At 41.8% G+C, this 12,014-nt stretch overlaps 1 protein-coding gene across 2 annotated transcripts; it reads left to right on the top strand.

Annotated features, from left to right (window-relative positions):
- Positions 1 to 229: 229 nt before the first annotated feature.
- On the top strand, positions 230 to 11,760 carry HNRNPU (heterogeneous nuclear ribonucleoprotein U). Of its 2 annotated transcripts, none has more exons than XM_012443718.3 (14): positions 230 to 960; positions 1,843 to 1,954; positions 2,042 to 2,115; positions 4,077 to 4,216; positions 5,283 to 5,382; positions 5,784 to 5,896; positions 6,949 to 7,212; positions 7,523 to 7,642; positions 8,308 to 8,436; positions 8,541 to 8,709; positions 8,999 to 9,253; positions 9,554 to 9,738; positions 10,114 to 10,185; positions 10,651 to 11,760. In XM_012443718.3, the coding sequence occupies exons 1-14, from the start codon at positions 270 to 272 to the stop codon at positions 10,702 to 10,704; spliced, it is 2,478 nt and encodes an 825-aa protein (XP_012299141.1). In that variant the 5' UTR covers positions 230 to 269; the 3' UTR covers positions 10,705 to 11,760. The 2 variants fall into 2 exon arrangements, with proteins under 2 accessions (XP_012299141.1, XP_012299142.1); XM_012443719.3 differs by having other exon boundaries at positions 231 to 903.
- Positions 11,761 to 12,014: the final 254 nt, after the last annotated feature.

Here is a 12,014-nt window from a genome sequence, read left to right as displayed (position 1 = left end):
CGCTATATTACGTGCGCGGCGCCGCCCCTGCGAGAGGACGTTGCGTGCTCGCTCGCGCCAGGCGAGTCTCCGCGTCTCCCTCGCGAACTCGGTGAAAGGAATTGGCGCCGTTCGACATCAGGCGGATCCGCTCTGCAGCACGAACCCATCTCCAGCCGCAGCCGCAGCCGCCGCCCGGGCCGAGGAGCAGCCGCAGCAGCCGCCACCAGTGGCCGAGTGAGCGGAGCCGAGTTCGAGGCAGCGCCTAGCGGTGAATCGGGGCCCTCACCATGAGTTCCTCGCCTGTTAATGTAAAAAAGCTGAAGGTGTCGGAGCTGAAAGAGGAGCTCAAGAAGCGACGCCTTTCTGACAAGGGCCTCAAGGCCGAGCTCATGGAGCGGCTCCAGGCCGCGCTGGACGACGAGGAGGCCGGGGGCCGCCCCGCCATGGAGCCCGGGAACGGCAGCCTCGACCTGGGCGGGGATTCCGCCGGGCGCTCGGGAGCAGGCCTCGAGCAGGAGGCTGCGGCCGGCGGCGACGAAGAGGAGGAGGAGGAAGAGGAGGAGGAGGAAGGGATCTCCGCCCTGGACGGCGACCAGATGGAGCTAGGAGAGGAGAACGGGGCCGCGGGGGCGGCCGACTCGGGCCCGATGGAGGAGGAGGAGGCCGCCTCGGAAGACGAGAACGGCGACGATCAGGGTTTCCAGGAAGGGGAAGATGAGCTCGGGGACGAGGAGGAAGGCGCGGGGGACGAGAACGGGCACGGGGAGCAGCAGCCTCAACCGCCGGCGACGCAGCAGCAACAGCCCCAACAGCAGCGCGGGGCCGCCAAGGAGGCCGCGGGGAAGAGCAGCGGCCCCACCTCGCTGTTCGCGGTGACGGTGGCGCCGCCCGGGGCGAGGCAGGGCCAGCAGCAGGCGGGAGGTAAGAAGAAGGCGGAAGGCGGCGGAGGCGGCGGTCGCCCCGGGGCTCCGGCGGCGGGTGAGTGCTGCGTTGTACGTTGCGCGCGGCGGGAGGCCCGCGCGGGGTGGGGACCGTGCCCCAGGCCTGCCGGAGCCCCGCAGGGGGAGGGAGCCCCCGGGCGGGCGGGGGCCGCGGCGAGGCTCGCGGGTGGGGGAGGGGGCGCGGGGAATCCCAGATTAGCCGAGAGGCCTCGGGCTCGCGGGAGGGGGGTGCGCGCGTGTGACGGCGGTGGCAGCGCCTCCATTATGTGGCTGGAGAGCTGGGGGGAGCTGCAGCTGCCGCTGGAGGGGGAGGAGCCGCGGGCCGGCGGCGGGAGGGAGCTTCGTCGGCCCGCGGTGGCGCCGTCGCGCTGCGTGCGCGCGGTGCGGGCACATGTCTCGGGGGGAGGGGAGAGGCCCGAGGTCCCGGGGCGGGCGCGCTTTGGCGGCTTCTCGCCACTGTATTGTGCAAGGAGCGCAGGGGCTCGGCGTGACGTCACTTCCGGCGGGAGGTGCCGGGCGGGGCGGCGGGCGGAAGATCAGTACAATGCGGCCGCGGGGAGCGCGGGCCCGCGGGGGAGGGGAGTGCCGACGCGCCGGGCTCGACGCCCCCGCCCCAGCCCGCTCGCTCGCTCCTCGCGCGGTCTTCGGGATACACGTGGGCTCCGGGCTTGGGCCGTGCACTTTCCCTTTGGCTTTCTCGAATCATCGAGGAGACTGGCAGAATTAGTAACGTCTTTAGACTGCGTCACTAGCGCCAATCCAGTTCCTAGTTGATTGTTCTTTGAAGTCACATTTGAGTCCTCGGTTAAAACCTCATTTAAAAAGCAGGGTAAATCGAGCTGCTTTGTGCCTCGGCCTCGGAAAAGGGTGTTGTGTTGTTTAGCGGCTTGATCTCTTATGGGGGTGTTGTGTGTTTTAGGGGATGGCAAAACAGAACAGAAAGGCGGAGATAAAAAGAGAGGTGTTAAAAGACCACGAGAAGATCATGGCCGTGGATATTTTGAGTACATTGAAGAGAACAAGTATAGCAGGTATAGGATGCTCGTCTAGTTTTACTCGTCACCACTTACTGGTTTGTTGATCAGAAAGCTGTATCAGGAGACAATTCTGTCTTTCAGAGCCAAATCTCCTCAGCCACCTGTTGAAGAAGAAGATGAACACTTCGATGACACAGTGGTTTGTCTTGATACTTGTAAGTGAAGCTGTTTCTCCCCAATTATGAAATGCAGTGATGGTTTTTCTTTTTCTTGGTTCCAAAATGTTAGAAAACTTAATGCAATCTACGTTGAGGTTAAGTGCTGAAAACTTCGGTTAGGTTTTTTTAAAAGCAGGAAGATAATGGTTTATATTCAGAAGCACGTAGTTTAATATTTAGCACAGCATCAGTTGTATTAAATGGAATATGTTACAGGCTCTAGCAGTTTCATATTTTTATGACTTGAAAGTTCTCATTCTTAGGAAATGTAAAATTAATGCCAGTTTTTATTAGCTGACGGAAACTTGTAAAACTACCTATAGTTCAGACTACAGGCTCCTACAATAAAGTAATTAATTTTTTGTGGAATTCTATTAAGTGAGCTATTTGGGCTAGTTATATATTAACTAATGATTTTTCCCATTAGCACACAAATATATACCCTATTCTAAAAGATTGTAATATTACTTTCAATAACTGCTCTTTGTTCTCAATTCCAGTTCAGTAGCTGCTGCTTTAAACATAAGTTGATTTCTTCCAAAGACCTGAGGCAGCAGCAGTGGGCTATCACTGGGCCACTAGCTTTCTTCAGCAGCGAAATGGTATCAATGACAGTGCAGCACTGTAAATACTGCTACTTTACCCAGTTGGGTTGCAATTGAGTATGAGGAAGTATTGCAAACCTCTAAGTGGGCTTTGTTGTTGTTATAAAAACTGTAGTTGGTTTAGTGATCAGAATGCACAACTCTGATAAGTAGACCAAAGGATAGAAATAACTTTGAAAAGTATCAGCTATGGTGTCAGCCTGCTCTGTTAGATGTAAGGCATTGAAGCTTAGCTTCTCATGTTTTCTTGTACAAATTGGTTTTATTCAGATTTGTAAGAGTGTAAATGTAAAACTCTCTTACTGGAATATCCTTTATAGAGGGTTGAGATAGTCATCTGAGCCTTTTTAAAAGAAAAAACGACAGGTGAAAAAGAAGTTGTCAAATTCTCAGTTGCATAAATAAAAAGTTGCTAGGAATTGGCAAGGTAGTGAAGTGGTGACTCACAGGTAAATTGTGAGATTTTTTAGCAAATAGGCTAGGAGTATATCAATAAGTGCAATGTTGAATTCAAACATAATTGTTGAGTTAAAGTCTGTTGATTGAGGCAATTCTAATTTAAGAACAATTCCAAACTGTAGATTTATTTTTCTCTCATCAGTAAAAAGAAAATCGAATTCCAGCTTGTCTTTAGCTGTTCAAGTGAGAAGTCTGAGAAGGTGCATGCTAATGAGCTAGTGACCCATAGGTAGCTAGATTAAAGACACTTTGGATTTGGATAATCTGGGAAGCAATTAATCCCTAATTGTTGGACAGGCAGTCCTGGGTAAAGAGGACCTAAAATGCTGTATTATTAACAGCATTAGACGGCCAGGTTTGTACTTCATAGATTTAGGCTGTCTTCACAGCCTAAGTCATATTTTAGAAAGTTTTAGAAAAAGAATTTAGGAGCTAGAGCCCTGGTGCAGGATCAGCAGCACTCATACTCCTATTTTAAAATAATTTGGTCGTGGCCTCCCTTCAGTTTTAATGTGGCACTGGTAAATCTACCTGGTTCTGGCATGCTTCACTTTGATTTCCTGCTGTCCTCTACTGCTTGCCTCTAAATCAAGGTAAAGAGCAGAGCAGGTATGTATTAATGTCACATTGTCTTGATTATTTTAAATACTTAAAAAATATACATGTTAAACCTTGGTATTAGTTTCATAGGTGGTTTACTTTTCAGTACATAATTTAACAGGAGTGACTTGGTGGGAGTGGGGCTTTAAACTGAAAATTGGAACAACAGCATGATGCAGAAAAAAATTGTGCAGCATTAAGTAAATGCAGAAATTAAATAACCAAGTTTTATCTACATAGCAGATATATTTACATTGGATGTCAAAAGTAATACAGTATTTGATATAATTACAGATAATTGTGATCTACATTTTAAAATATCAAGAGATCGTCTCAGTGCCTCTTCCCTTACAATGGAGAGTTTCGCCTTTCTTTGGGCTGGAGGAAGAGCATCTTATGGTGTGTCAAAAGGCAAAGTGTGTTTTGAGATGAAGGTAAATGCAATTTTATGATTTGTTTAAGACAAAGTCTCACTCTGTCACCTAGGCTGGAGTGTTGTGGTGCGACCTGAGCTCACTGCAACCTCCGCCTCCTGGGTTAAAATGATTCTCCTTGTCTCAGCCTCCTGAGCAGCTGGGACCATAACAGGCATGTGCTACCACACCTGGCTAATTCTTGTATTTTTAGTAGAGACGTGGTTTTACCTGTTGGCCAGGCTGGTCTTGAACTCCTGACCTTGGGTGATCCACCCGCCTCAGCTTCCCAAAGTGTTGGAATTACAGGCATGAGCCATAGCACCTGGACCTTTATATATACATACATACATACATACATACATACATACATACATACATATATACATATATATATATATATATATATATATATATATATATATATATATATATATATAGACAGGGTCTTATAATGTTGCCCAGGCTGGTCTTGAACTCCTAAGCTCAAGTGATCTGCACACCTGAGCCTCCCAGAATGCAGGAATTACAGGTGTGAGCCATGACAGGTGGCCAGTTTTGTGCGGTTTTTTTTTTTTCCCCATTTGCTTCACACTGCTAAGTATCAAAAGTTACTTATTTTTTTTTGAAGCGTCCTATGAATTAAGAGGAGCTTGGAACCTTCATTTTGTGACAGTTAATCTAGTTTGTTTTAATATCAGAACTTGTCATGTAGAGCCAGGCTATTTTTTATTTACGGTACTTCTTTTTATCAAGCATTTGAAAGGGCCACCAAAGAGTTAAAAATAAAATTTGGTTAGATTACTGGTTTTGTTGGTAAGAAAAACATACTAAATGTATCCTTTAAGTGGCTTTAAGTTGAAAACTGACAACATGTACTTTAAATGGGAGTCAAGTATTACTTCAATTTCAAGTTACAAGTGCATCAGTTTAAAGTTCTTACAAATATTGAGGGTGGACTAGAGTTGTGCCTTCTCTTTGTATTTATAGCTAGGGAAAGATTAGCCCATGGCCCAATGAAGTAAGCCAGAGTTTAGGGGTTATCTCCTTGGTTTATAGTTTTAATATTTAATGATTTGACTTTCAGGTTACAGAGAAGATTCCAGTAAGGCATTTATATACAAAAGATATTGACATACATGAAGTTCGTATTGGCTGGTCACTAACTACAAGTGGAATGTTACTTGGTAAAGTTTCTTTTTGACTGCTGTGGGCTTATGAATGTTTCAGAGCATCAGTATTTTTTAACTAAGAGTAGAGGGCATTCTAAGCCTTTTGTCTGTTTTTATCTATTCTGCTAATTCTATACTAGGCACAGGCTAAATTTTAGTTTTTGTTCCTTTATTGGAAGTTACTGACTAGTGGTTGAAATAGAATTTTACCCATGACATGCAGATTGTCAACTAATTTGGTTTCTGCATATATTTCCTAACTTTCATCAATTCTGGTGCAGAGATAGGAAAGTCATTGTCAGTGACAGATGATTAGGTTGTACACTCATTTCTCTTGTAGCTTATATCTTTAGTCAAATAGATGGTCTTTGGGCTATTTTAAAAATCTACTTCACAAAGGTTAATTATTTTCTTAGGTGAAGAAGAATTTTCTTACGGATATTCTCTAAAAGGAATAAAAACATGCAACTGTGAGACTGAAGATTATGGAGAAAAGTTTGATGAAAATGATGTGATTACATGTTTTGCTGTAAGTTATAGCTAAATTTCTATTTATACATGGCAAGTTAGTAGATATATCTAGAAACTTTTAAGAAGCTTTATTGAGGTCAGTCTTCAGTATGAGCAACATAAATACACCAGTTCTGAGTTAGTTTTAAAGACTTTGTTCAGCAGTTGAATTGGGAAAATATAGGACACTTTTTGAGGAACTCACTAACTCATTCTGACTGAAAACAATAGACATGAAATTGACCTAGAAAATTTAGTCTAGCTTCTAGGTCAGCATTGTGTCTGATTCTGGAGACTTGATTGTTTATAACCATCAGATTTCTTTTTTCTTTCTTTTTTTTTTTTTTTTCCTTGAGATGGGGGTCTTACTCTGTCACTCAGGCTTGAGTGCCATAGGTTGATTTTGGCTCACTGGAACCTCCACTTCCCAGGTTCTAGTGATTCTCCTGCCTAAGCTTCCTGAGTAGCAGGCATGTGTCACCAGGCTCAGCTAGTTTTTGTATTTTTAGTAGAGATGGGGGTTTCACTGTGTTGGTCAGGCTGATCTTGAACTCTTGACTTAATGACCCACCTGCCTTGGCCTCCCAAAGTGTTGGGATTACAGGTGTGAGGCACCACACCTGGTGAGAAGGGGTTTCATCATGTTGGCCAGGCCTCCCCAAAGTGCTGGGATGAGCCACCACACCAGGCCTTAACTGTCAAGATTTCTTTTTTTTTTTAAAGATGGGGTTTTTTTTTTAAAGATGGGGTTTCACCATATTGGTCAGGCTGGTCTTGAACTCCCGCCCTCAGGTGATCCGCCCACCTTGGCCTCCAAAGTGCCTGGACTACAGGCGTGAGCCACCACACCCAGCCAAGTGTCAGATTTCTTTTAACTGTTGGTAGCCCTTAGAGGCCTCCTAATAGTTCTTTTTTTTTTTTTCTGTTTTTCTTCGCATGTCCTTGAATTAACTAATAGTTCTTTAGCCTGTAACTTCCACAGGATAAACTTTGCTTCTCATTTAATTCTTGAGTTTTTCAAAAGTTTATAGGAAGCAGATTTTAGTTGTTGGATTTTTTTCTGTTTAACAGAACTTTGAAAGTGACGAAGTAGAACTCTCCTATGCTAAGAATGGTCAGGATCTTGGCATTGCCTTCAAAATCAGTAAGGAAGTTCTTGCTGGACGGCCACTGTTTCCGCATGTTCTCTGCCACAACTGTGCAGTTGAATTTAATTTTGGTCAGAAGGAAAAGCCATATTTTCCAATACCTGAAGAGTATACTTTTATCCAGAATGTCCCCTTAGAGGATCGAGTTAGAGGACCAAAGGGGCCTGAAGAGAAGAAAGATTGTGAAGTAAGTGATTTTTTTTAACTGTGGCATTTGAATATTGCTTGCTTGGCACAAATGACATTGAGAAGAGCTAGATGATTTGTTTGTTTCCTTTTTGTTACACATATTGCTTTCAATTGGGTTTTTCTCTTAAGTAGCTGTGTTTCCCCTTTGTGTTAACTGTTAATCTTTCCATAAACACAAATTTTTTGTCCCTTATTAGAAGGACTGAAAACCTAGATACTTAAATTGGCTTTAAAAGACAGTATTTTAAAGATTATTAGGTGGTGTCAAATGACTAGACAGTGAAATGACATTTCTGTCTTCTCACTAGGTTGTGATGATGATTGGCTTGCCAGGAGCTGGAAAAACTACCTGGGTTACTAAGCATGCAGCAGAAAATCCAGGGAAATATAACATTCTTGGAACAAATACTATTATGGATAAAATGATGGTAAGTAAAATGTTTAGGGCTTGATCTCAGTGTTTATAAAATAGACCAGGAAAGGCTGGAGCGTAGGGGCTCAAACACCTGTAATGCCAGCACTTGGGAGGCCAAGGTGGGTGGATCGATCACCTGAGGCCAAGAGTTCGAGACCCACCTGGCCAACATGGTGAAACCCCGTCTCTACTAGAAATACACAAATTAGCTGGGCGTAGTGGTGGGCGCCTGTAATCCCAGCTGAGGGAGGCAGGGGCAGGGAGAATCACTTGAACCTGGGAGGTGGAGGTTGCATCGAGGCGAGACTGCATCTCAGGAAAAAACAAAACAAAACCAGGAGGTATTCTAGGTAAACCTTTTGCCTGTTGTCTTTATCCATTTTGTTAATATTTTAGAGATGAGAGGTAAGGCAAAATTAAGTTGGTTCCTTGGCTAGGCTTCTCTCTTATTTTTTTCCATAGTTTTTTTGAGCTCTTAACATCTAGCAGCTAAAAAGAATTGAGTAGGGTCTTGTTACATAGTTAAGTGATCCTGTTTTTGTAGCAATAATGGACAGAGGTATACTTAAAATTATAAAATGTTGCATACTTTCCATATAGATATGAGTTGAATTTTAAAAAGCATGACTTTAAAATTCACAAGTTCAAGGGAAAATTTTAACTTTTGAATATATATAGGTGGCAGGTTTTAAGAAGCAAATGGCAGATACTGGAAAACTGAACACACTGTTGCAGAGAGCCCCACAGTGTCTTGGGAAATTTATTGAGATTGCTGCCCGTAAGAAGCGAAATTTTATTCTGGATCAGGTATGCTGTAGCTTTGAAATGGAAAAATATTAACTGATAACTGAGATAGATTGGTGTAGAATTAATAACGTTTATGGTTATAAACACAATTTCTTTTTTTAAAGACAAATGTGTCTGCTGCTGCCCAGAGGAGAAAAATGTGCCTGTTTGCAGGCTTCCAGCGAAAAGCTGTTGTAGTTTGTCCGAAAGATGAAGACTATAAGCAAAGAACACAGAAGAAAGCAGAAGTAGAGGGGAAAGACCTACCAGAACATGCAGTCCTCAAAATGAAAGGCATGAAATTTAATTCTGTGACTATGTTAAATATTTAAAAGAATTTTTCCCCATACATATTCTGCTTATGTAACTATGTTAAATCTTTATGGTTTACGTATCTGAAAAATTTTTTTTTTGCCAGCAATACTGTTTCAAGAGTTACAATGGCACTTGTTAAATATGCCTGTATGTTTGGTCTATTTCTGTTTAGGAAAATAAGTTACTAAGCCTCAAGAATTGTTAGCTTTAGGGTTGTGCGGATTTGTGGTGGGTTTCTAAGTTAATAATATGACTTTGTTTACTGCAGGAAACTTTACCCTCCCAGAGGTAGCTGAATGCTTTGATGAAATAACCTATGTTGAACTTCAGAAAGAAGAAGCCCAAAAGCTTTTGGAGCAATATAAGGAAGAAAGCAAAAAGGCTCTTCCACCAGAAAAGAAACAGAACACTGGCTCAAAGAAGAGCAATAAAAATAAGAGTGGCAAGAACCAGTTTAACAGGGGTGGTGGCCATAGAGGACGTGGAGGATTCAATATGCGTGGTGGAAATTTCAGAGGAGGAGGCAAGTTAATTTTGAGTGTTCTGTATTCCATCCAGGATTGAAACAAGTGATAATTTTACAGTTTGGTTGATTTGAAGTAGCTTTGAAAGAAAAATTGAAAAAAGAATTTTGGATATAGTTTGGATGTAACTGTAGTTTCTTCCTCATTAATGCTATGCTGTCACAGTAACTAGTTTAAAGTATTGATGTGATTTGATAATTATTTTTGGAGAAAAAGGAACAGTCTAGAGGAATCCTAAGTCTTTTGTATAAGTAGGTAGTGTACAATGCAATTAAATCAAAACATCTCTCGTTTTTTAGCCCCTGGGAATCGTGGCGGATATAATAGGAGGGGCAACATGCCACAGAGAGGTGGTGGTGGCGGTGGAAGTGGTGGAATTGGCTATCCATACCCTCGTGCTCCTGTTTTTCCTGGCCGTGGTAGTTATTCAAACAGAGGGAACTACAACAGAGGTGGAATGCCCAACAGAGGGAACTACAACCAGGTAATGCAGTATTCCTGGAAGCATGATATCTGTATAGCTTAGCCTGTAAAGTTGTGAGCTTTATGTTGGGGTATCTTAGTAATCCATAAGGAACATGATAGATATGCATTGACATAAGGAAAATTGAACTAGTAGTGGTGAAATGAGTCAACTTAATTTTGAGTGTTTTCAGGTGTACTAATTAATGAGTCAGATGCATTTCTCCTAATGAATAAAAAATTAAAACATTAGAGACCAGTAGAGGGTATCCCAAATGTGGTATTGCCCCCTGAGATTAGGGGCTAGCAATCTATTTTTGCTCCTCTCCCACCTGCACAAATCTATCTAACAAGCAGTTGGGGCTCAGAGCTCTTAAAAAATATTTCCTTTTTGTAGAACTTCAGAGGACGAGGAAACAATCGTGGCTACAAAAATCAATCTCAGGGCTACAACCAGTGGCAGCAGGGTGTAAGTAATTTCTTATGTGCTTATGTACATTAATTGTATTTTGGGTTCCTAAGATGTGTCAGTCTTGAAAAAGATCTTGTCCAGGGATTGAAAAGTTTGTAAGTGTTAATAGGTTAAAGTGTGAATCGTGTTGTAGAAAGTAGCCAAAATCTATCTTTTGAAGGCAAAATGGGTTGAAGATTGCTATGAGTTAAATTTTTTAATAAAGTAATATTATTTAATATATATGGTTCTTTTTACTGCTAGCTTTAATTGTGTAAACAGAGTCATGTGTTTCCTTTTGTAATGTGTATTGATAATTACGGGATATTAAAACTAACTAAATCTGGTTTGGTAGAAATGAAGTACGACAGGTATAAATTTGTTTCCAGCAAATTACTCTGAATTAGATTCATTGTCATTTCCTAAAACAGTTTGAGTGGCTTATTGATGTTTTTTCTTTAAAAACAAAATTTTCTCTTACAGCAATTCTGGGGTCAGAAGCCATGGAGTCAGCATTATCACCAAGGATATTATTGAATACCCAAATAAAACGAACTGATACATATTTCTCCAAAACCTTCACAAGAAGTCGACTGTTTTCTTTAGTAGGCTAACTTTTTAAACATTCCACAAGAGGAAGTGCCTGCGGGTTCCTTTTTTAGAAGCTTTGTGGGTTGATTTTTTTTCTTTTCTTTTTTGTACATTTTTAATTGCAGTTTCAAAGTGAATCGTAAGAGAACCTCAGCATTGTGCACGATAAGAGAATGTGTCAGTATTTCAGGGTTCTACATTTTATCTGTAAAATGTGACTTTTTTTTTTTTAATCACAACAGAAGTAAAATGTTGCTTTGTACCTGGTGTCTTTTATTAAGAATTTACTCCCCTCATTTCTCACAGAGAATAACAGTCGGGAGTCATTGTCACAATATAATAGAAATGTTAGCAACCAGATTCATGTAAGGACTAAGAAGTCCTCATGAATTGCATCAGACTCTGTACTGCTCATATTACACTCCATCCTCTCTGTAGTTTGCTGGGTAGTGGAGGGGGTAAGCAAAATAGTTTCTGACAATAACTGGGAAGACTTTTAAAAAATAACAATGGAATTGGTATAATTGGGATTGCAAATTAAAACTTGGAATTAAGAGAGAGAAGATGGAGTGTATGTAGAAGGGCTGTTAAAAATGTAAAACTTGGTTGCATTATTTGTGGAGGCTCAAACTTGTGAAGGTTAAATACCATAATTTTTCCATTTGTTCTGCATTTTGATTCTGAAAAGAAAGCTGGCTTTGCCCATTTCTTATTAAAAAAACTTGTTGTAAATCCAGTTGTCTAATGGGATCTATATGAAGTTAGCCATGTCTGTATGCCCTTCTCCCACAAAATACTGTATAACTAGTGTGCTTGTAGTAGTTAACTCCACCATCTTTGTAAGCTAATGAAATTGTGAGTCACCCATTTATATCTTAATTTTTAATCATGTCAGTTCTTGAATGGGTATCTCCTTAGCCTGCTGATTTCTTTTTCTTTCTAAAGAAAGTGGGTGGAGAAATTAATTTAGACGTTTGTTTGCAATAAAAAGAATTCATTTTACTCTTGTTTTGGGATTCTCGCCATCAAGGTTCAAAATCCCTTTATAAACTCCCAAGAGGAGAAATTTTAAGTGTGTGCTTTCTGGACAGCTTATTCTTTACTCTGCATAGAACATTTAGGTTTTAAAAACTTAAATGTATACTGACAATTGATATATAATTATGAAGTAAAGTTGAATTCTTCCCTTCCCCTCCCCCCCAGACAACTTTTAACATATTTAATGAGGGGAAAAGGTACTGGCTGGGAGAAGTTAA

The sequence above is a fragment of the Aotus nancymaae genome, unplaced genomic scaffold (genome assembly GCF_030222135.1).
Source record: "Aotus nancymaae isolate 86718 unplaced genomic scaffold, 86718_ANA_hifiasm-v0.15.2.pri h1tg000032l_0, whole genome shotgun sequence".
NCBI lineage: Eukaryota > Metazoa > Chordata > Mammalia > Primates > Aotidae > Aotus > Aotus nancymaae.
This window is presented reverse-complemented; position numbering and strand designations above follow the sequence as displayed.

What these genes read in the sequence shown, in the direction of transcription:
- HNRNPU (XM_012443718.3), top strand. Translation starts at nt 270, where the DNA reads ATGAGTTCCTCGCCTGTTAATGTAAAAAAGCTGAAGGTGTCGGAGCTG. An exon ending in GAAGAGAACAAGTATAGCAG is followed by an intron (nt 1,955 to 2,041) that starts GTATAGGATGCT and finishes TCTGTCTTTCAG; the next exon opens with AGCCAAATCTCCTCAGCCAC. An exon ending in ACAACCAGTGGCAGCAGGGT is followed by an intron (nt 10,186 to 10,650) that starts GTAAGTAATTTC and finishes TTTCTCTTACAG; the next exon opens with CAATTCTGGGGTCAGAAGCC.